The 24,579-nt window shown below is 44.9% G+C and overlaps 1 protein-coding gene across 1 annotated transcript in view; it reads left to right on the top strand.

Annotated features, from left to right (window-relative positions):
- The window catches only part of LOC126166973 (cytoplasmic tRNA 2-thiolation protein 1), a 48,430-nt gene that overhangs the window by 12,142 nt on the left and 11,709 nt on the right, over positions 1–24,579 (top strand). Inside the window, exons 4-5 of the mRNA XM_049920445.1 lie at positions 1,347–1,535; positions 1,636–1,840. Of these exons, the coding sequence (XP_049776402.1) occupies positions 1,347–1,535; positions 1,636–1,840 (394 nt within the window). The remainder of the gene's footprint in view (positions 1–1,346; positions 1,536–1,635; positions 1,841–24,579) is intronic.

Raw genomic sequence — 24,579 nt, 5'->3', positions numbered from 1 at the left:
TTCATTACTTGATAAATTGATTCATTTACTTTGTGGTGACTGTGGTGGTCTACCAGGTAGAGCACCAGGCTCCAGCCCTTATTCCAGCCCCTCCAGGTCAGCCCCAGGTTCATTCAGCCTGTTATCAAATGAGTAACAGGGATCTAGTAAATTACAGATTTCTCTTAAAAAAATTGTTTTATGGTGAATCAGTATACTATCAAAATCAACATTGTACCAAGAAGCTGCTGAATAGGAAATTTTAATGAAATATCACCTAAATAAAAATTTGAGTATTTGGGGTAAATATGTTGTTGTTGCATCATGAGAAAAAAAATAGTTGTCTATGTAGTTAAATTGTAGCAATTGGATTTATTTCACTTTACTACATTTCATATCCCACCACCAACAGCAGTGTACTATCCAGTCTAAAAATGTCCATTCCGCGTAGGTCATCCTGTATTGTACAGAAGGTAAATTTGTCACAAACCAATATAATTTATGTGGCAAGTGACCAGACAGTTCATCCATGCCTGATGATGATACAACGATTTGAGATGAGATGTGTATGTAACAGATTAAAGCAATGTGATGGATCCAGATGCTTCTTTCACTTGTAAAATGTTACCAATTGAGCCATCACTACATATCTAGCAGCCTGACTCAGAGCTGTAATTTGCCAGCACCTTTCTCATGCTGTTCTAATCTCTGTGAAAGACTTCAGTAAGATACAGGAAACTAAACTTCTAGGAGAAAGGATTGTAAAGCAACGGAAGTGCTAGGTGAAGTTGCCCTACACTAAATATTTTATGTACATACACATTGGTGCCCACAGCTCTGAAACTGCAATAACTTTCCACTGTTCAGTTTATAAGCTTGAGAGACAAATGGGAACATCACACATTTCTCAAGAATACTATTGTGCTTTCATCCTAGATGGTGTCCACAAGAGAATTCGGAAGCTGGATGTGATATGTTCAAATACTGAGATGGGCTGTCAGTTGTGCAAGGATTTACCTACAAAAAGCAAAGATAGGGATTCAAGTGTGTGTGTGATGCACACTTTCAGGAAACTGAAAGAACCACTGAAGCACATCCTCCACAGCATAGAGAAAGTTTCATTTTTCGTAGTTTGTTCATATCTGTTTTTAATCTGTCAGAAGTATTATCAAATGCTCATGAAAATGTGAAACAAATAAATCTAACCCATCATTGATAAATAGTATCTAAATGATTCATATCTGCAAGTGATTAAGGCTGATTACATGGATAACAAGCCAGTGGAAAACCATAATTGTAAAATCTGTTTAAATAGTGTAACAGCTCAATAACCTGTATTTCTTTGTTTTTTTGCTGACGTTTTACAGATAGGAAAGAAAAATAATTGCACGTTCTGTGGTGTCTTCAGGCGCCAGGCACTAGACAGAGGAGCAGCAATGCTTGGCGTTGACTGTGTTGCTACGGGGCATAATGCGGATGACATTGCAGAAACAGTACTTATGAATATTCTTCGAGGAGACATTGCACGGCTCCAGAGATGCACTGCAATCATTACGGTAAGCTTCTTTTAACTGTATAGTTCTTCTCAGCAGTTGTTCAAACATAGTGTCCTGTAATTAAATAACATGTATGATATATACGTTTCACATGTTACAGGCAAACGAAGACGCAATTCCTCGCTGCAAACCTTTGAAATACGCATATGAAAAAGAAATTGTGATGTATGCTTATTTCAAACGATTACATTATTTCTCCACTGAATGTGTGTATTCACCAAATGCATATCGTGGCTATGCCAGAACTTTCTTGAAAGATCTGGAGAAGGTTAGACCATCTGTAATAATGGATATAATACACTCAGGTGAGAAAGTTTCCATTAAAACAATGATACATTCATTTTTTGGAATGAGAGCTCTATGTGCTTTTTCCAGGTATTAACAGACCAGTCAGTTGAATCAACATTTTCAAACACTGCTACTCTCTTGACTCCTAACAGTCTTTATGAAATACTGTGGGACTTGCATGAGTAACACTATTGCTGTCATTCACAAAAATCTTGAACATTTCTTCCACACACCCACCTCACAGCTATGTGACTACAGGGAACAAAGTATTGAGTATACACTACCTTTGTGAGAGATGCTGTTCGTCATCATCATCATCATCATCATCATCATCACCACCAGTACTAACAACACCAGTAGGGATTGATAGTTGTTACGCAGGCACATGAACAGCCAACTGCTGTCTGAGCAGTTAAAAGTGTGCACTGATATACAGAAAGCTGGTAGGTGCTAAGGTGGAGAAATGAAAGCCACAGCAAAAATATTAATAGTATAAGTCCCGTTACCGACCCACTGGTAATGTTTTCTCAGTTTCAGGCATCCACAGTTAGCTCTGACAGTTGGTTGTGAAATATGTACCATTGATCACAGTTGTAAATAAACAAATGTCACTCCAACACACTTCTTTTGGCTATAATTTCTTATTTTGCAATGCTCCTAAGGCCGGTATTACACTATCAGATTTCTTTGTCAAAGTTGATATGTCAAATATTTATGTCAAAGAAGTTTGATGGTGTAATAGGGCACTTTGTCAAATCTTGTCTGTTGTCAAATAAATTTGATCAGATCTAGGGCCTCGCTGTAGATTTGATCATGAAAGTCGCTTGTCTTCTATTCTTCCTTTCATATTAGCTCACACTCCGCTGCAGAGTGAAAATCTCATTCTGGAAACATCCCCCAGGCTGTGGCTAAGCCATGTCTCCGCTATATCCTTTCTTTCAGGAGTGCTAGTTCTGCAGAGTTCGCAGGAGAGCTTCTGTAAAGTTTGGAAGGTAGGAGACGAGATACTGGCAGAAGTGAAGCTGTGAGTACCGGGCGTGAGTCGTGCTTCGGTAGCTCAGCTGGTAGAGCACTTGCCCGCGAAAGGCAAAGGTCCCGAGTTCGAGTCTCGGTCGGGCACACAGTTTTAATCTGCCAGGAAGTTTCAATAGTAGAACAAAATGAAATTTAGTATAAGGAGAACAGAAAGAGAATCATTCAGTGAATTTTAAAGTAAAATTTACCAGCCTTCTGAGGAAGAATCTTAAAAAGTTTTGGTCTTACTTGACATCAAAAAATGGATCAAAATTATTTATCCAATCAGTCAGTGATTATACTAAGTTTGGAATGGAAAATGACAGACAGAAATCCAGATTTACTGAATTTGGTTTTCAGAAATTTTTTCACTGTGAAAGATCATAATATGATGCATAAATGGAAGATATTGAGTAAGTAATTGTGGAATAGAAAATTAATTAAAATTGTTCAATACAGAACGTATATGGAGCCAATGAGAGATTTTCTTGACTTTGAACAGGCTTCAAAAACTTCCTCCTCTTCTAGCACCAGTTTGATCATACCAAGTGATTGGAAAAAGTAGTAAGTTTACAGGAAAGATTGCTGGACTTAAGCCCTAATTGTAAGCCTATATTGCTGATATCAGTCTGCTGTAGAAAATTGACCACATTTTATGCACACTTATTATGACCTTTCTGGAATCAACAAGAATACTACAAACTGAGATCTTGTGAAACTCACCTCTCTCTGTTTGCTCGTGATACCCAGAGGTACCACAAAGAACAGCTGCTTTGTTGATGACATGTTCCTTGACTTCCAGAAGGCATTCAGTAAAGTCCTCATGGAGCGTCGATGCCCTAGGGTATCATGCAACAAAATGACTATCAGGAACTCCAGGTATCTTTGACAACATTCCTGTTGTGTAAGCTAAAGTTGTACTATTCATCGAACACTGTTGAATTTGTTTTCCAGTAATCATCCACACATGTTGAAGAACATTACAGACTTTGTAACACCCCTTATCCTTCCAAATACGTAGGCCAACTGTTATAAAATTGTGTAGGAGATTAAACACTTTTGTCTCTCATCTTGTTAAAAGAGTTTTAATGTTTGTAGAGAAAGCTTTTCAAGAGGTCATCGGCTGCTGTAATAGTTTCGTACACTACTGGCCATCAAAAGTGCTACACCAAGAAGAAATGCAGATGATAAACGGGTATTCATTGGACACATATATTATACTAGAACTGACATATGATTACTTTTTCAGGTAATTTGGGTGATAGATCCTAAGAAATCAGTACCCAGAACAACCACCTCTGGCCATAATAGTGGCCTTGATACGCCTGGGCATTGAGTCAAACAGAGCTAGGATGGCGTGTACAGGTACAACTGCCCATGCAGCTTCAATATGATACCACAGTTCATCAAGAGTAGTGGCTGACGTATTGTGACGAGCCAGTTCCTCGGCCACCATTGATCAGACGTTTTCAATTGGTGAGAAATCTGGAGAATTTGCTTGCTAGGGCAGCAGTCGAACATTTTCTGTATCCAGAAAGGTCCTTACAGGACCTGCAACATGCGGTCGTGCATTATCCTGCTGAAATGTAGGGTTTCGCAGGGATTGAATAGAGGGTAGAGCCATGGGTCATAACACATCTGAAATGTAATGTCCACTGTTCAAAGTGTCGCTAATGCGAACAAGAGGTGACAGAGACATGTAACCAATGGCACTCCATACCATCATGCCGGGTGATACGCGAGTACAGCGATGACGAATACGCGCTTCCCATGTGCGTGCATCGCAATGTCGCCAAACACGGATGCGGCGATCATGATGCTGTAAACAGAACCTGGATTCATCTGAAAAAATGACGTTTTGCCATTCGTGCACCCAGGTTCCTCGGTGAGTACACCATCACAGGCACTCCTGTCTGTGATGCAGCGTAACCGCAGCCACGGTCTCCGAGCTGATAGTCCATGCTGCTGCAAACGTCATGGAACTGTGCATGCAGATGGTTGTTGTCTTGCAAACATCCCCATCTGTTGACTAAGGGATCGAGACGTGGCTGCACGATCCGTTACAGCAATGCGGATAAGATGCCTGTCATCTCGACTGCTAGTGATAGGAGGCCGTTGGGATCCAGCACGGCGTTCCGTATTACCCTCCTGACCCACTGATTCCATGTTCTGCTAACAGTCATTGGATCTCGACCAACGCGAGGAGCAATGTCACGATACGATAAACCGCAATCGCGATAGGCTACAGTCCGACCTTTATCAAAGTCGGAAATGTGATGGTATGCATTTCTCCTCCTTACACGAGGCATCACAACGACATTTCACCAGGCAATGCCAGTCAACTGCTGTTTGTGTATGAGAAATCGGTTGGAAATTTTCCTCATGTCAGCATGTTGTAAGTGTCACCACTGGTGCCAACCTTGTGTGAGTGCTCTGAAAAGCTAATCAATTGCATATCACAGCATCTTCTTCCTGTCGGTTAAATTTTGCATCTGTAGCACGTCATCTTCGTGGTGTAGCAATTTTAATGGCCTGTAGTGTAGTTTCCTGAGACTTTCTGCGGCAGCAGAAGAAAACGTGGTTAACATCTTCCTCACTGCTGCATCCAGATGAAAAAGATGTGTCCCTGTTGAGGTGGTGGAGATGTTGCCAGAATCTCTTGTGATTGAACCAAACTTGTGCCATTGTTACTATAAAGTCTCTGATGTATCTGCAATATTGGTGCTAAGGATGTCATAGGAGATTAGGTGCCACTGCAGTCCATTGTGTACCTTTAATTTCTTAAGACTGATGCAGATTTTCATTCAGTTGGGTCCTGTTGCTATGAAGTATATAGTCAAGTGGCACTTCATCGTATTTCACTGAACCAGTGTGTACAGCTTCCTTGGCTAGAGTATGTACTTTTTCATTTCCCTTTACTCTGCTGTGTGTTTTCCCCCCATAACATGATGGTCATCTTATGTATGCAGGAAAGCTCGTGCACTGCTTCTGTAATACAATATACTAGATAGTTTTTGGTGTTGTTGATGTCGTAGCATGTTAGCAGCATCAGTGCTGAGAGTGAGTGTGATAAAATTATGATATTCTTCTTGCAATTCTTTTGTGTATTGAAGTCTGTTTAAAATCACTAGTAGTTCTGCAGTGAGTATGGGCACTGCTTCAGGGAGCTTGAATTTGCCTCCTTGATTAGTGTTGCCATCTATGAATGCACTTCCTGCCCTTTTCTTTTTTTAGACTGCTAGATTGTCAGCTAAAATTTTCTGATTCAGTGAACTATGGCTGAATGGTCTTGATATTCTGCACCACTAAAGTGTTGGCATAGGGTGTGCTGAAGTAGCTTATATTTTGGGAAGTGGTGATGTATTTGTGGAAAGACAAAGTGTTGAAGTAAAATTCTTCTTAATCCAATACCTGCCTCATAGCACTTCAGATGTCTAATCTTTGTTAATAAATTGTCATTTAAGAAGTGAAAAGTTTCAACAGAAATTTGATGGTGATTTGTTTCCTGCATAGTTCTAATGACACTTCGTTTACTTCCACCAGCAAAGCATTAGTTGGTGTCGATTTGGCTGCTCCAGTACAGACTATGTGTCACAAGGCTCTGCATTGTCAGCATTACTATTCAGTCTAGTTACATCAAATCTACAATTAGTATTTCACCAAGTGTGCAAGTACTGCAGGGGATTTATGTATTTATACTGGTAGCGAAAGTTTTATTGAGTGTCAGCAGCAGAAGGATAATGTTTAGTGAATGGCTGAATGAGAACTGCCTTGACATATCATCTCATAAATCAGCTGTGTGCATATATACAAGACATAGGCTTAACAAAATAAGAAATGTAAGAATAGGATCCTTTATATTCCCAGTCAAAAGAGTAGTCAAGTACATAGGGCTTTACATCGACAGTAAGCTAACATGATCACATCACGTTGATCTTATAATTCAAAAATGTGAAAGTGCTGTAAATATCTTTTGCCCTGTGACAGGTGTTTGCTGGAGAATGGACTCAAGAACCTGCATGAACACATATTGTGCACTAATAAGACCTTACATGGATTACAGATACATGTGTTGTGGCTCAGTAGTGCAAAATAGACTAGAGAAACAAGATAAATGCCAGTATAAAGCCCTTTGAGTTGATACATTTCAGTTTGCTTCTGACATGTATAATAACCAGTACAGTTGAGCTTTCTACATAGATAGAAGCTGTCTGGACTAGTCCTGAGGGACACATTCAAAGCCTGTTTGATTCAATGCCACAGTGAGTATGGGCTTGTGCTGCAGTGTAATCCTTCAACAAATATTAGTTATGGGTACTCAGTGTAGTTTTGTTGCTCTGAACAGTTTATCAAATGGTTCAAATGGTTCTAAGCACCGTGGGACTTAACAGCTGAGGTCATCAGTCCCCTAGACTTAGAACTACTTAAACCTAACTAACCTAAGGACATCACACACATCCACACCCGAGGCAGGATTCGAACCTGCGACCGTAGCAGCAGCACGGTTCTGGACTGAAGCGCCTAGAACTGCTCGGCCACAGCAGCCGGCGAACAGTTTATCAGTGCATTGTTTGGTTGCAGGTCATATTTGGACTACATTCATTGCTTTTTGGTGATTTCTCTATGCTGCTGCTATTTTCATAAAAGTCATAGACATTTACAAATTTATTAATTCATTCCAACTTCGCTCAGCATTGCAACCAAAAATGCCAGTTACATGATAGGTCATGTGCAGTTATATTGAATAATATTCATTTACAGTGGATCTATCAAACATTTAAAGAAAATGAAAAACCTGTCACTTGCAGATGATTTGTAGGCAGCAACTAGGCACACTTGAGAGACTGGTAAATGTCAATAACTTACAAGATCTCCATGTTTTCTGTATTTACAAACACCTATCTCTCTCTCTCTCTCTCTCTCTCTCTCTCTCTCTCTCTCTCTGTGTGTGTGTGTGTGTGTGTGTGTGTGTGTGTGTGTGTGTGTGTGTGTGTGCCTGCAGATGAATGGTTGCCTGTCCTCACTTTTGTTTGTTGTTTCCATTCGAGAATTTCCACATTACATTCTTATATCTTCAGATATTTTCCATAAGCAGTAATTCGCTTTTCCAAATGTGTTACCCACTTCAGACTACAATTCTGGATTTTTTTTTTTTTTTCTCAGAACCAACTATATTTTCTGTTGTCTGATCCATATCTCTGGATATTGTCTCTGAGATGAAACATAATCTTTAGGACTATGAAAAAGTTGGCCACGGGGAGCAAGAACAATCAAGAAGTATGTAACATGTGTTCACTCCTTATCCCAAAGGAAAACATGCATTTTCTAAGGCACTGTTCACACAAGAGAAACAAGCCAATGTTACCTTGAATGTGCCTCATTAATCTCAACATCCTTGAGTAAGGATGGTTTTGAATGTTTGTTTGTTTTCTACGTCATAGTGATAGTGAAATGACTCATCCCAGGAGTGATAATCATAATTAACAATATAGGGAAAAAGGATAGATTGCTGATCATCGTGAAGATTACATATATAGTTGCAGACAGTCACAGTGAAAAAAGACTGTTACATATTTAGCTTTTGGCCAAACCTTCTTAGAAAAGGAAACACACACACACACACACACACACACACACACACACACACACATTCATTCACATAAGCACACACACCTCATGCACACATGACCGCCACCTTCAGCAGCACACATTCCGTTTGGAGTGTGAGGTTTGTTTCCTTGTGCGAATAAATGTGTGTTTGCATTTCCTTTTCTGAAGAAGGCTTTGGCCAAAAAGCATAATGTGTGACAGTCTTTTCACTGTACCTGGCTGCAATTCAACATGTCATCTTCACAGTGTGTAGCAATCTGTCCTTTTCCTTATGTTGTTGATATTCCAACCTGGAGTATCCATTGTTTAATCACAGTTAAATTAGAAACATAAATCTGTTGCCGCTTCGAACTAACACATTAGCTCATTTGTTTCAGTTTTGAGCCTATATGAATATATGAGGCATGCTGTATTTACCCGATTATAAGGTGAAGTTTTTTCCCAAATTCATAATTAAAAGAATACATGGTCATCTTACATTCATAGATTAAGTTGAAGGTTTCACATACCAAAGTAAGTTTTATATACCAAAGTAACACTTTCTGTCAGTTTAGTACAACACACCATACTAAAAGCAATGTGTTTTGGAAAGGTCTTTAATGTGCTCTGTCATTGAAACTGCACACTTTCATAAATGCAAGTATAAATACAAAAACCTACAAGTATGGCATTATGTTAGCATCATACGCAATGAAATAAAGATTGTGAGTGCCTGATTTGCTTCTGTTAACCAGTCACAGAAGAGGACATGTGATCTCATCAGCCAGTCATATCATAGAACATTATGCAAGTAAAATTAATAAAATAAGGAGGGTTGATGTTTCATATTGAAGGTATTCTAAATCTGTCTCTGCAACTACAAGAAAACGTTTCACAAACTGCAATCAGGTCGCAAATAGAACAGTGATCCATACAGTGTATAATAAATTTATTAATTTCCGTCTGTGATCACGAACTTGTTAGGCCTTCAGACTACCAGTTTTGGTGGGCAGTGGCCATCTTCAGATTTTAAAAACAAGTCCTAATATAGGGAGACACAGTTAAAAGTAGCCCACCCCCTCTTTGAATTGTGAATGCGATATTCAACTTCTGAAATAGAGTAAACAGCTACAACAATGGACAGTTTTATGTAATAATTGATTCTTAAGCATTCTTCTGTCAGTATTTCAGTTCATTTCATCAGTGAAGTTAGACATTTCTCTTTGCGGTCTGCAAAATTACTTTCTCGATAGAAGAAAGAATTGAAATTGTGAAAGCATATGTGAAACAGGTCCACTTACGGAAACTTGAAAATTTTTGCGGTCAAGTATCCAGATAGAAGACTATCAGTAAAGAGAGCAATACAGAGTCTGTATAAAAGCTAGTGTATTTATGGATCTGTGCAAAATGTAAAACAACAACAAATTCCTCCAATTCTCATGCCAGAAGTTATTGCAGACATTCACTGAAGAATTATTCAGAGCCCAAAGACGTTTACATGTAAGTAGGAGGAGTTGCAAGTGGATATTGAAAAGTCTTAATTTTAAGCCATATCGTGTGATGGGTGTGCAGGAATTATGGGAGAATGACAGAGATGAGTAGGTTACCACACATGGCTTTTGAATAATATCAGCAATGGTTTGTTAGACCCTTTCCATTACATCGTGAGTGATGAAGCATGGTTTCATCTTTCAAATCCTGTGAATTCACAGAACACGAGGTACTGGGCAATGGAGAACCCTAAACTATGTATCAGCAACCGCTCCATAATGAATAAATTGACGTTTGATATGGTGTGCAGGAATGCATGTTGTTGAACCAATATTTTTTACACTACCCTCACACAGTTGCATATATGGAAATCTTTGATACTTTTGTGTTCAACCCACTGAATGTGAAAGACAATGTTGCTTCTTCCAGCAAGATGGGGCAACATGCCACACGTCTAACTCATCCCTAGAATGATATGAATATAATAGAGGGAAACATTCCACGTGGAAAAAATATATCTAAAAAGAAAGATGATGAGACTTACCAAACAAAAGCGCTGGCAGGTCGATAGACACACAAACAAACACAAACATCACACAAAATTCAAGCTTTGGCAACAAACGGTTGCTTCGTCAGGAAAGAGGGAAGGAGAGGGAAAGACAAAAGGATGTGGGTTTTGGGGAGAGGGTAAGGAGTCATTCCAATCCCGGGAGCGGAAAGACTTACCTTAGGGGGAAAAAAGGACAGGTATACACTCGCGCACACACACACACACACACACACACACACACACACATCCCCCCAGGGGGTCCACAACTCTTTTGTGGATACGTGCGTAGCGAGCACGGGACCCCGAGCTAATGTGGCCTTCCTTCCTTTCCGGGCTGCATACCTTCCCTTTCCGCATCCTTCACCATCCCTCTCTTCGCCACTCCTCCCCTCACCTCTGGCTCTTTCCTTCCCTTTCTCCCCATCTGGGAGTATGGTTTGTGCCTACGTCCGGAGACGGACGCTCGTAAATGTACTGCATTCTTCGCCTTCCTTGCTTTTATGTCTCCTCCCTTCCTTTGTCCTTCTCTTTTCCTTACCTCTTCTCTTTACCCTTTTCTCCGCTGCGGCGTTTGAGACCTCTCTTCTTTCCTTTCCCTTTCTCTTTCTTCCTCCCTGTGCGTGTCTGAAGGCCGACCCACGCCCTTTGTGCGTAGCCGGTGACGGGGTAACGCGTAATTCCCCGCCCCGGGTAGACAGGTAGGACATGTACGTACCCCCTGGTAACGGCCAGGCCCAGGGAGGGGTGATTACCCGAGCTGATACCTTCCGAAAGTGCCGATTGGTCCCTCCGTCCGTTTGTCGGGAGGTGTGACCTGAGGTGTGAACAATCACCTAAGGCGGGAGTGCCCTCAGAGAGGGCCCCCACAAGGGAGGAGCGTGCCATCGGAGACACCGGTAATCATGGGGGATTCTTCCGCAATGGATTCCTCACCTTCCACTATGTCTGCTCACAAACATAAGTATACTGAGTCTCAGCCACAGACGGTTCTTCCATCGTTGCCACAGTTCCTTGTTGTTTCTCGGTCTGACGAAGGTCACGACTTCTCCACGGTCAACCCTTTCATTATTCAGAAAGGTGTCGACGCAATTGCAGGTCCTGTAAAGTCTTGTTCCAGATTACGGAATGGCACCCTGTTGTTAGAAACACACAGTGCCCTTCAGGCACAAAAATTGCTGTGTACTTCTCTGCTCCACACCTTCCCTGTCCGGGTGGAACCGCACCGTACCTTAAATTCCTCGCGTGGAGTCGTTTATACACGCTCCCTCGATGGATTGTCTGACGAAGAAATTCAGCACTACCTGTCTGACCAGGGCGTAACGGCTGTTCATAGAGTTATGAAACGGGTTGACACGAACATCATTCCAACCCGCACTGTCTTCTTGACATTTGACAAAGTTCAACGCCCATCGAAAATCAAAGCAGGCTATGAGATAATCTCCGTTCGCCCTTACGTCCCCAACCCTACGCGTTGCTATCAATGTCAGCGGTTCAATCACACCAGCCAGTTCTGTTCCAATCTGGCCAAATGTGTTACGTGTGGCAAGGATGCCCATGAGGGTGCTTGTCCACCTCCATCCCCTCGCTGCATCAACTGTATGGGTGACCACCCTGCTTCCTCTCGAGATTGCCCCGTTTTTAAGGACGAAAAGCTCATCCAGGAAATAAGAGTGAAGGAAAAGGTGTCGACCTTTGCTGTTCGAAAATTATTCGCCAGTCGACAGCCCACTGTGCCTCAGACAGGAAAATACAGCACTGTCCTTGCTTCTCCTCGGCCAACAAAGGAGGCTGCCACGCAGACTTGCGACCTCACCTTTAGTACCACGGTCGTCCGATCGGCCAGCGCAAAGATCGCCCGGTCAACCTCACCACTTTCGCCTGCCCACTCTATGGCTCACCCTTCGTCGGGTTCTGCTAAATCTCGAGCCCAACAGTCAGACGCCAAGTCTACGAAAAAAGAGCATACTCGTGAAGAGTTTTTACGTACCGCAACTTCACAACCATCGGTTCCTCCTTCATCTAAACATCATACTTCTAAGAAGGCTACAAAGAAACCCAGTTCCTCTCCTTCTCCGCCAAGGCGTGTCCCATCTACAGCACCACCTGGCGGAAATCGCCCTTGGCCGTCTTCTGTGTCGCCGAGGCGCACTGCTGGTGGCCAGTCAACCGGCCGATCGCTGGTGGCAGGGGCTGCTCCTGACCAACCTATGGATCAGGATCTTCTGCCTTCGGCTGAATGCCATTCCATGCTGTCGGTCGCAAGCTCTGAGCAGTCGTTGAGTTGACAGCACCCTTGGTCACATTCCTCCATTTTCTGTTCACCCTATGTCCATTATCCACTGGAATATCCGCGGCATTCGAGCCAATTGGGATGAATTGTCGGTCCTCTTACGATCCTACTCGCCGGTCATCTTCTGTCTTCAGGAAACAAAGCTGCGTCCCCATGACCGCTTTGTTCTCCCTCATTTTCAGTCCGTCCGATATGACCTCCCCTCTGTTGAAGGCACTCCAGCCCATGGAGGACTCATGATTCTTCTCCATGATACTCTCCATTATCACCCAATCCCCTTAAACACACTTCCTTCCAAGCTGTCCCCGTCCGTCTTTCCCTTTCTGGATACACGTTCTCTCTTTGTACTGTATACATTCCATCATCCACACCAATGGCACGAGCTGATCTCCTTCATCTTCTTGGTCAGCTTCCACCCCCCTATTTGCTGGTTGGGGACTTCAATGCCCACCACCCGCTTTGGGGATCTCCACATCCTTGTCCACGTGGCTCTCTATTGCTAGACGTCTTCCACCAAGCGGATCTAGTTTGCCTCAACACTGGGGTCCCCACATTTTTGTCTGCCTCCACGACACATTTATCTCATTTGGACCTTGCGGTCGGTACTGTTCCGCTAGCTCGGCGCTTCGAATGGTTCGCCCTTGATGATACACACTCGAGTGACCACTTTCCATGTGTCCTTAGACTGCAGCCTCCACTGCCATATATGCGCTCGCGACGCTGGAAATTTGCCCAAGCCGATTGGACACTTTTTTCGTCTCTAGCGACATTCGATGACCGTCGCTTTCCCAGCGTCGACGATGAGGTCACACATATTACCGACGTTATTCTTACAGCTGCGGAACGTTCAATACCACGCACCTCCGAATTTCCCCGGCGCCCCCCAGTTCCTTGGTGGAACGAGGCATGCCGTGATGCAATACGTGAGCGGCGACGTGCTCTTCGCATTTTCCGTCACCATCCTACTTTGGCCAACTGTATCCGCTATAAGCAGCTCTGTGCGCGATGCCGTCGCGTCATCCGCGATAGCAAGAAGGCAAGCTGGAAATTCTTTATTAGCTCATTTAACACCTTCACTCCCTCCTCGGAAGTTTGGAGTCGGCTTCGACGGTTCTCAGGCGCACCTAGTTTCTCCCCGGTCTCTGGGCTCACTGTCGCGCATGATACCTTAGTGGACCCCGTCGCAATTTCTAACTCGTTGGGTCAGCACTTTGCTGAGATTTCGAGCTCTTCAAATTACCTGCCAGCGTCTCACCCGAAGAAACGTGCAGCGGAAATGCGACATCTTGCTTTCTCCTCTCAAAATCGCGAAAACTACAATACTGTTTTCTCCATGCGGGAACTCCAACATGCCCTCTCTTCTTCTCGCTCCTCCGCCCCAGGACCAGATGGTATCCAAGTCCAAATGTTGCTGCATTTATCAACCCATAGTCTGCGTTACCTCCTTCGCCTTTATAATCGAATTTGGACCACCAGTACCTTTCCCAGACGGTGGCGGGAAGCTGTTGTCGTTCCTGTTCCGAAACCTGGAAAGGACAAACATCTCCCCTCTAGCTATCGCCCCATTTCTCTCACGAGTAGTGTCTGTAAGGTTTTGGAGCGTATGGTGAATTACCGTTTAGCTTGGTGGCTGGAATCCCGCAGTCTTTTAACACCTGCCCAATGCGGATTTCGGAAGCATCGTTCTGCAGTTGACCATCTTGTTGCTCTCTCCACTTATATCATGAACAATTTTCTCCGCAAACACCAAACGGTAGCAATATTTTTTGATCTGGAAAGAGCATACGATACCTGTTGGAGGACAGGCATCCTTCGCACACTGTTCTCTTGGGGCTTTCGAGGCCGGCTGCCCCTTTTTCTTCGCCCTCCTTACATCTAGGTCCTGTCAACCTTCCGTTTTCAGACGTCACTAAATTCTTGGGTCTTATGTTTGACAGAAAACTGTGCTGGTCCTCCCACGTTTCCTATCTTTCGGCTCGCTGTCTGCGATCGCTTAACACCCTCCGTGTCCTGAATGGTACCTCCTGGGGAGCGGACCGAGTGGTCCTTCTCTGCCTCTATCGCGCCTTAGTGCGTTCGAAATTGGATTATGGAAGCATAGTCTACTCCTCTGCTCGGCCGTCTATTCTTCGGCGTCTCGACTCTATCCACCACAGTGGATTACGTTTAGTGTCTGGCGCTTTTTACACTAGCCCTGTGGAAAGCCTTTATGCTGAGACTGCTGACCCTCCGCTGTCCAATCGGCGAGGAGTCCTCCTGAGTCGTTATGCTAGCCATCTGTCTTCCATGCCTGCTAATCCAGCCCATGACCTTTTTTTTGACGCCTCCTTTGATGTAGGGTATGCAGGCCGCTCCTCCTCCCTACTACCCCCGGGAGTCCGCTTCCGTCAACTGCTCCATTCTCTTTCCTGCCGCTTTCCTATAACCTTCTTGACAACTTGGGGTACAGCACCGCCTTGGCTCCGTCCCCTGCTCCGTGACCTTTGTCAATTTCCCAAGGGTGGTACCCCTACACTTGTTTATCGTCGGGCATTTGCTGCTCTATGTGCAGAAATGATGGACGCCACATTTATTTACACCGACGGCTCGAAAACGTCGTTAGGTGTAGAGAGTGCCTATATTGTTGGCGACACCCCAAATCGCTTTCGGCTTCCCGACCAGTGTTCGGTTTATACTGCGGAGCTTTACGTTCTTCTCCAGGCTGTCCACTACATCCGCCGCCATCAGCGGATACAGTACGTCATCTGCTCAGATTCTCTCAGCTCTCTCCTCAGTCTCCAAGCTCTTTACCCTGTGCACCCTCTGGTCCACTGGATTCAGGACTGTCTGCGCTTGCTCCACCGGGGGGGGGGCGTCTCGGTGGCGTTCCTCTGGCTCCCGGGACACGCTGGTATCTGTGGGAATGAGGCGGCCGATATAGCGGCCAAGGCTGCAGTCTCTCTTTCTCGGCCAGCTATTCAGTTGCTTCCCTTCACCGATCTACGGAGCGGTTTATGTCGCAAAGTTGCTCATTTATGGCATGCGCATTGGTCAACACTTCCCCGTAATAAATTGCGGGAAGTGAAAGCCCTTCCTTGCGCTTGGACCTCTTCCTCCCGAACGCGTCGTCGGGAGGAGGTAATTTTAGCTCGACTCCGGATAGGGCACTGTCTTTTTAGCCATAGACATCTTTTAAGCGGTGATCCTCCCCCACTCTGTCCCCACTGCTCTCAGCTGTGGACGGTAAGACACCTTTTAATTGAATGCCCCTATTTTAATCCGTTACGCTCCCGTCTACAGCTATCGCCTGATCTATCATCGATTTTAGCAGATGACACGCGCTCAGCCGACCGCGTTCTCCAGTTTATTAGTGACAGTGAAATGACGTCAGTCATTTGAAGCTTTTTTTGGGGACAACCACCCCCTTTCTGTAGTGGATTTTTAAGCATTCCTTCTACTTTTAGTTTCTCCAATTTTATGACTTTGTTCTCATTGCTGCTGGTTTTCCATTTCGGTTTTTTACTGTCTTAAGTCACGGGCTGGGCGCTAATGACCATAGAAGTTTTGCGCCCTAAAACCACAAAAAAAAAAAAAAAAAGAACACACACATATCCATCCGCATATACACAGACACAAGCAGACATATTGCGTTCATGATTTCTTCACTGAGGAATGGACTGTCAGCAAATATTTATGGCCACCATGTTCGCCGAATCTAGCAACATGTCATTTTTTTGTGATTACATAGGCTTTCCTGGCGTAATAAGTCTTGAAAGTCTCTTCGCGCTTGCTGCTGGATTCTAAAATCAACTTGACTCGATATTTCGGCGATCCAACTGGTCGCCATCTTCAGGAAAATGCTACTTCTGCTGATGAATCCCGCTGAGGACTGACGCCAGGTTGCAAATCGACGTCCATATATAGGCACCGTTCAGTACACAGCGCATGCGCCGCCCATCACGGTTTCTGCCTTCCAAGACAGGGAGGTGGTGCCGCCCTTAGTGAAACACTGCTGGCAACGATATATCGCAATCAAGGCCGCACCGAAGAACATTCAGTTTTGATGCGAGATAATACAGGATTCCACGTATGCTAAGAGGAATCCCATTGTCTGTGTTGATTAAATTATCAGTCAACCTAATTTCAATCACCTCTTTATAGACACTGTTCCAAGAAACGGAAATGTTGGCAACTACCACAGTTTCATCAAATTTCATACTGTGTCCCTCATTTAGGCAGTATTCTGCTACTGCTGATTTTTCCAGCTGTTGTAGCCTCGTATGACGGCGATGTTCCACACACCTGTCATGCACTGTGCGAATCGAACGGCCAATATAAGCTTTCCCACATTGACACAGAATTTTGTACACACCAGGTTTCCTAAGCCCCAAATCATCTTTCACAGAGCCAATCAGAGCCCTAATCTTAGAAGGTGGACGGAACACACTCTTAATGTTAAAATTCCTTAAAATTCATCCAATCTTAAACGATAAGCCTCCAGCATAAGGAAGAAAGGCCACAGATCTATGTTCCTCTTCATACACCTCCGGAGATGGTCCAAACTCCATAGCCCGATGAATCTGCTTCTCGGTGTATGCATTTTCCTTAAAAACAGACATCAGATGCTCAAGTTCTTGGGTTAAGCTGTCTTGGAAGGCAGAAACCGTGATGGGCGGCGCATGCACTGTGTAGTGAACGGTGCCTATATATGGACGTCGATTTGCAACCTGGTGTCAGCTCTCAGCAGGACTCATCAGCAGAAGCAGCATTTTCCTGAAGATGGCGACCAGTTGGATCGCCGAAATATCGAGTCAAGTTTATTTTAAGATCCGGCAGCAAACCCAAAGAGACTTTCATGTCATTTTTTTGTTGTGCGGGTGCTTGAAGGACAAGGTCTGTGAAACAAATCCACACACAGTACAGGAACTGAAAACAATATTAACCATGAATTTGCTGCCATTGATATCCAAACTTTACACTGGCTGTATCTGACTATGCTTAGAAGTGCACAGCTGTGTATTGATGTTGCATGGAGTCACTTTAAACATCTTGTACAAATGTATTTTTCACTGTATTTTCATTGTAAATAAATGGTAAGTCCATCTCAGCTCTTGATTTCTGTAATATCACTGCATTTCCTTTATACTTAACATGGACTGCTCTTATCTGCAGCACCCTGTGTAATGGAGCCATGGTGGCATCGTCAAAAAATAACACAAAAATAGCTGAGCATCATCGCACAAATCTAAAATATGATATATATTAGAGTCATCTTGTTAACAGTGCTACTGTTAATGGCAACATGTTCGTTACAAACAGTAGCGCTGTTAACAAGATGACTGAAGTACATACCATATTTTATATATATGCAATGATGCTAAGCAGATTTTGTGTTTATCTTTTGACATTAAACAGATGTGAAGATGGTCATTGCTGACTGAAACTGGTGGTCTGAGGACCTGACAAATTTGTGCTCATAAGTGAAAATACATAAAATTATTTCTTCCCCCCCCCCCCCCCCCCCCCCCCAAAAAAAAAGAGTATTTCATCACCAAATTTGTTTCGCTTTATTGAAGTAAAACATCATCAGTGGTCTATAATGGAAGATTACAATGTGGCTTGTTTTCTAGATTGAAAAACAATTCATTACAAAAGATGCTGAATTTACTTACAGTATTTCACGTCCAATGTTTGCTCATGTCAGAAAAGACCATCTGCTTGCATTTTTCAAGGTATTCCTTTGTTTGGCACTGTTGATTCCAGCCTAACCCCACATTAATTTGCAGAAGTATGCATTCCTTGATGTAACACATAACAGTGCAGCACGATGTGCCAAACTTTCAGGGAACCAAGACAGGGAAGGTTTCATGATTTGGAGCAGCAGGTTGTTCAGTATGTGCAAGAGAAATGCAGTGAAGGCTTCCTGATTACTCAATAAATTATCGTAATGGAAGCACAGGAAATGCAGAGTTTTTTAACTGCATCATCGAATTCTAATCAAGTACTGGCTGGTGTGCAAGGATGACAAAGAGGGCAGGGATTAAGTTATGCACAGGACTACACTAGCTCAGCAACTTCCGATGGTGTATGATGAAAAACCACTTGCTTACCAGTGCCATGTAATCAATCTCAAGGAAAGGCATGACTGTTGGCTAGGTCATATGGACAACATCGATCAGGCACCTATTTATTTTGATATGCTGTCAAATGTTATTGTCGATGTGAAGGGCATTAAAAGTATTCCTATAAACACATATGGTGACGAAAAGGCCAGAATAACAGTAATGCTTGGTGTTTGTAACGGAACATATTAAAGGCTTTACTGTACCGAAGTATGTGATACCCTCCAAATTCAACCAGTTTAACGAGTATTTATGATTATAGCAAAGGTATTGTGTATGTTAACAATGATTGCATAACATGTCTCCATAAACAGTCAACCCATTAAATTATACTGAGTAACTGACCCACACAAAAGTTAATATCACTTGATCACTGATACAGCAAATGTCATCATGTAAAAACACTAAGTTCATCTTAAATAATTAATATGAAGTACGAAAAATAGTGGACAACTTAGGTATTTTGGATCTCCTTAAATAAAAATCACCCAGTGAAACCTATTTGTTCACTAGGAGCGTTTTCACTCAGTATTCACGTAAGCAATCCTATTTTAGACGAAAACCAATGTAATTCTTAATAATTCATGTTATTTACTTATTTATGCAAATTAGAGAAGTCAATTGACAAACTTCTAAAAAACGGCCTTTTTGTAACAAAGAATTATTCTGTCAAGTCAACAAATCTGTCTGTCATTTTAATAACATGTTAAATTATGTCACTCGATGCAAATTAATAACTTTTCTGCACAAATTATGATAACAGATGTACATGTGACTTATAAACTATATCTCTTTTTAGTAGTTCTTTGACAATGTTATAAATACAAGCAGCAGGAAGGGTCGGGAGGCAGTCGGAATGTCACTTTGGTAAAGTGTGTTTGTGTGTTATTGTTTGAGGTGGATAAACAATGCAAAGAACATGTAACGGAAGTACTACTTTGTGCAGAGTCATGGTCTTTGGTGGACAGTGGAATTAAGATGGCCACCAGAGTAATAAATATTTGAAGTTTACATATTTGTTGGTTTCGCTCGTTCTTTATCATCAAAAGCACATAAAAAACACGGGACCTCATGTTTTTAACCCTAGACAACCAGATGTAGAGCCAGCATCAGCATCGAGAGACAGCAGCGATCCAGCAAGTAGCAGCGATTACCACAACACAATGCATTTTAATGGCGCCAACCTAACATCAAGTGCTAACAAGCTCCGTAAATGGGAGTGAAATAGTGCGATTATAGCAATTAGCAATATCTACGACCAGGCGACCATTACATGTTGTAACCATGACAGGAACGGTCACGGGGTGTCCACTAACAAAAACGCGGTGTGACCAAACAGGAGCGGCCCACAACCAAACAAGACCGACGAACGGGAATTGAAATACGAGCATGACAACAGACAACCGAGCAAGACACCAAGATTAACAACAAAGTATTAAGCAATGGGGTCACAAGAGATAACCTCATGAAATCAAAACAACGTCCACTCGCAAACGGGAAGTAAGCACACGCAACGTAAACACAATGTCAACTGATTCAACGCAAATACCAGGCTGCCTCGCTGAGTGAGAGGCAGCCTCCTAAATACACAACAGGGTATGTCGCTATTGGCCGCTGGGACCACGTGCTTCACAGTAGCACTCTCACATTAGACTTGGGGCCAGGAGCGTGCGCAGCCACGACTTACAGCGCAGAGACCTCTAGTGGTCATGAAGTTCCATGCTGTCTGGCGTGGATTCAAAACCCGTGGAACTCAGTACCAGATCCCTCCCCCCTTGAAACTTGTGTGTAGGGGCAAAAATGCCCCAGACAGTGCCACAGTGGTTGGCAGATGGTAGAAGACCCAGGCTCCGCAACTGCCGTTGTCGGGGAGGAAGGGACGTCCAATGTGTCTATGATGGCTGACCCAGAGGGCAGAATGTCAGAGGGAGCCTCCGATCCACCTGGGGCAAGGAAGGCCGGCGGCATGTTCACAGGGAGGCAGCAACCGGGGTCAGTGGTGGCGACTCGAGGACCACGTCAGTACCCGAAGGAGGTAGTGGAGGAGGAGGTGGTGGCGGGAATCCCGCGGGGATACGTGGGTGGAGCTGGTTATGATGGCGGTGCTCCAACCCTTTCGACATCTGCACTGACATCACATGCTGCCCATGGGCCACGAGAACTGTGGCAGGCATCCAACCCGCCTTGCTGCCGTACACGTGGGTCCACACGGCTGCATCGGGGGCGTAGCAGTGAGAGGGCCGGGAGCAGGGCTGGGAAGGTGACAGCATCTGCAAATTGAGCAGGGTCTGCAGCTGTCGCCCATGGAGGATCTCCGCCGGACTATGTCCGTCAATTGGCGTGGTGCGATATGTGCTCAAGAACAGGCTGAGGGCCGACATGATTGGAGATGTTTTGACTGCCTGTGTCAACTGTTGTTTAAATGTGTGGACAAGCCTGTCCACTGTGCCATTGGAGGAAGGGTGGAAAGGTGGGCTACAGATATGTTTGATACCATTGGCCTGACAGAAGTTGTGGAAGGAGGATGCCGTGAATTGGGGGCCATTATCAGAGACCAGTGTGTGAGGCAGGCCCTCAATAGCAAGAACCTGTGCCAGGGCCTCTGTGGTGGTGGATGGCATGCAGATGACATATGGGTATTTGGAATAGGCATCAACAATAAGTAATCACATGGACCCAAAAAACGATCCCGCAGAATCAAGATGGATGCGATCCTAGGACTGGCGAGGCACAGGCCAGGGTGCGAATGACTGAGGGGGGGGGCTTTGCCTGGTGACAGGCACATACAGTGCACCTGCAGACTAGGTGGTCAATATCGCCATTGATGCTGGGCCAGTGCATGTGCCGGTGAGCCAAAACTTTCGTGTGAGACATACCACAGTGCCCGCGGTGTAACAAACTGAGCATGTGATGTCGAAAATCCAGAGGGATGACCACCCGATGGGCATCCAACTCCGTGGCCAACAGAAGGACATCATGGAGCACGGAGAGCCTGTAGGACAGGTGGCGGCAGGGGCTGAAGTTGGTCCACATCCTATGAGTAATATAGGAGGGCCAACCGTGGACCATGTACCGGAGAACCTGCCACAAGACAGGGCCCTCCCAGGGGGTCCACAACTCTTTTGTGGATACGTGCGTAGCGAGCACGGGACCCCGAGCTAATGTGGCCTTCCTTCCTTTCCAGGCTGCGTCCCTTCCCTTTCCGCATCCTTCCCCATCCTTATCTTCGCCCCTCCTCCCCTCACCTCTGGCTCTTTCCGTCCCTTTCTCCCCATCTGGGAGTATGATTTGTGCCTACGTCCGGAGACGGACGCTCGTAAATGTACTGCATTCTTCGCCTTCTTTGCTTTTATGTCTTCTTCCTTCCTTTGTCCTTCTCTTTTCCTTACCTCTTCTCTTTACCCTTTTCTCCGCTGCGGCGTTTGAGACCTCTCTTCTTTCCTTTCCCTTTCTCTTTCGTCCTCCCTGTGCGTGTCTGAAGGCCGACCCACGCCTTTTGTGCGTAGCCGGTGACGGGGTAACGCGTAATTCCCCGCCCCGGGTAGACAGGTAGGACACGTACGTACCCCATGGTAACGGCCAGGCCCAGGGAGGGGTGATTACCCAAGCTGATACCTTCCGAAAGTGCCGATTGGTCCCTCCGTCCGTTTGTCGGGAGGTGTGAACAATCACCTAAGGCGGGAGTGCCCTCAGAGAGGGCCCCCACAAGGGAGGAGCGTGCCATCGGAGACGCCGGTAATCATGGGGGATTCTTCCGCAATGGTTTCCTCACCTTCCACTATGTCTGCTCACAAACATAAGTATACTGAGTCTCAGCCACAGACGATTCTTCCATCGTTGCCACAGTTCCTTGTTGTTTCTCGGTCTGACGAAGGTCACGACTTCTTCACTGTCAACCCTTTCATTATTCAGAAAGGTGTCGACGCAATTGCAGGTCCTGTAAAGTCTTGTTCCAGATTACGGAATGGCACCCTGTTGTTAGAAACACACAGTGCCCTCCAGGCACAAAAATTGCTGCGTACTTCTCTGCTCCACACCTTCCCTGTCTGGGTGGAACCACACCGTACCTTAAATTCCTCACGTGGAGTCGTTTATACACGCTCCCTCAATGGATTGTCTGACGAAGAAATTCAGCACTACCTGTCTGACCAGGGCGTAACGGCTGCTCTTAGAGTTATGAAACGGGTTGACACGAACATCATTCCAACCCGCACTGTCTTCTTGACATTTGACAAAGTTCAATTCCCATCGAAAATCAAAGCAGGCTATGAGATAATTTCCGTTCGCCCTTACGTCCCAAACCCTACGCGTTGCTATCGATGTCAGCGGTTCAATCACACCAGCCAGTTCTGTTCCAATCCGGCCAAATGTGTAACGTGTGGCAAGGATGCCCATGAGGGTGCTTGTCCACCTCCATCCCCTCGCTGCATCAACTGTATGGGTGACCACCCTGCTTCCTCTCGAGATTGCCCCGTTTTTAGGGACGAAAAGCTCATCCAGGAAATAAGAGTGAAGGAAAAGGTGTCGACCTTTGCTGCTCGAAAATTATTCGCCAGTCGACAGCCCACCGTGCCTCAGACAGGAAAATACAGCACTGTCCTTGCTTCTCCTCGGCCAACGAAGGAGGCGGCCACGCAGACTTGCGACCTCACCTTTAGTACCACGGTCGTCAGATCGGCCAGCGCAAAGATTGCCCGTTCAACCTCACCACTTTCGCCTGCCCACTCTGTGGCTCACCCTTCGTCGGGTTCTGCTAAATCTCGAGCCCAAAATTCAGACGCCAAGTCTTCCAAAAAAGAGCATACTCGTGAAGAGTTTTTACGTACCGCAGCTTCACAACCATCGGTTCCTCCTTCATGTAAACATCATACTTCCAAGAAGGCTACAAAGAAACCCAGTTCCTCTCCTTCTCCGCCAAGGCGTGTCCCATCTACAGCACCACCTGGCGGAAATCGCCCTCAGCCGTCTTCTGTGTCGCCGAGGCGCACTGCTGGTGGCCGGTCAACTGGCCGATCGCTGGTGGCAGGGCTGCTCCTGTCCAACCTATGGATCAGGATCTTCTGCCTTCGGCTGAAAGCCATTCCATGCTGTCGGTCGCAAGCTCTGAGCAGTCGTTGAGTTGACAGCACCCTTGGTCACATTCTTCCATTTTCTGTTCACCCTATGTCCATTATCCACTGGAATATCCACGGCATTCGAGCCAATCGGGATGAATTGTCGGTCCTCTTACGATCCTACTCGCCGGTCATCTTCTGTCTTCAGGAAACAAAGCTGCGTCCCCATGACCGCTTTGTTCTCCCTCATTTTCAGTCCGTCCGATATGACCTCCCCTCTGTTGAAGGCACTCCAGCCCATGGAGGACTCATGATTCTTCTCCATGATACTCTCCATTATCACCCAATCCCCTTAAACACTTCCTTCCAAGCTGTCCCCGTCCGTCTTTCCCTTTCTGGATACACGTTCTCTCTTTGTACTGTATACATTCCATCATCCACACCAATGGCACGAGCTGATCTCCTTCATCTTCTTGGTCAGCTTCCACCCCCCTATTTGCTGGTTGGGGACTTCAATGCCCACCACCCGCTTTGGGGATCTCCACATCCTTGTCCACGTGGCTCTCTATTGCTAGACGTCTTCCACCAAGCGGATCTAGTTTGCCTCAACACTGGGGTCCCCACATTTTTGTCTGCCTCCACGACAAATTTATCTCATTTGGACCTT

Source organism: Schistocerca cancellata, chromosome 1 (genome assembly GCF_023864275.1).
Source record: "Schistocerca cancellata isolate TAMUIC-IGC-003103 chromosome 1, iqSchCanc2.1, whole genome shotgun sequence".
NCBI classification, from domain to species: Eukaryota; Metazoa; Arthropoda; class Insecta; order Orthoptera; family Acrididae; genus Schistocerca; species Schistocerca cancellata.
The sequence above is the reverse complement of the archived record's forward strand: the minus strand, read 5'-3'. Positions and strand labels throughout refer to the sequence as shown.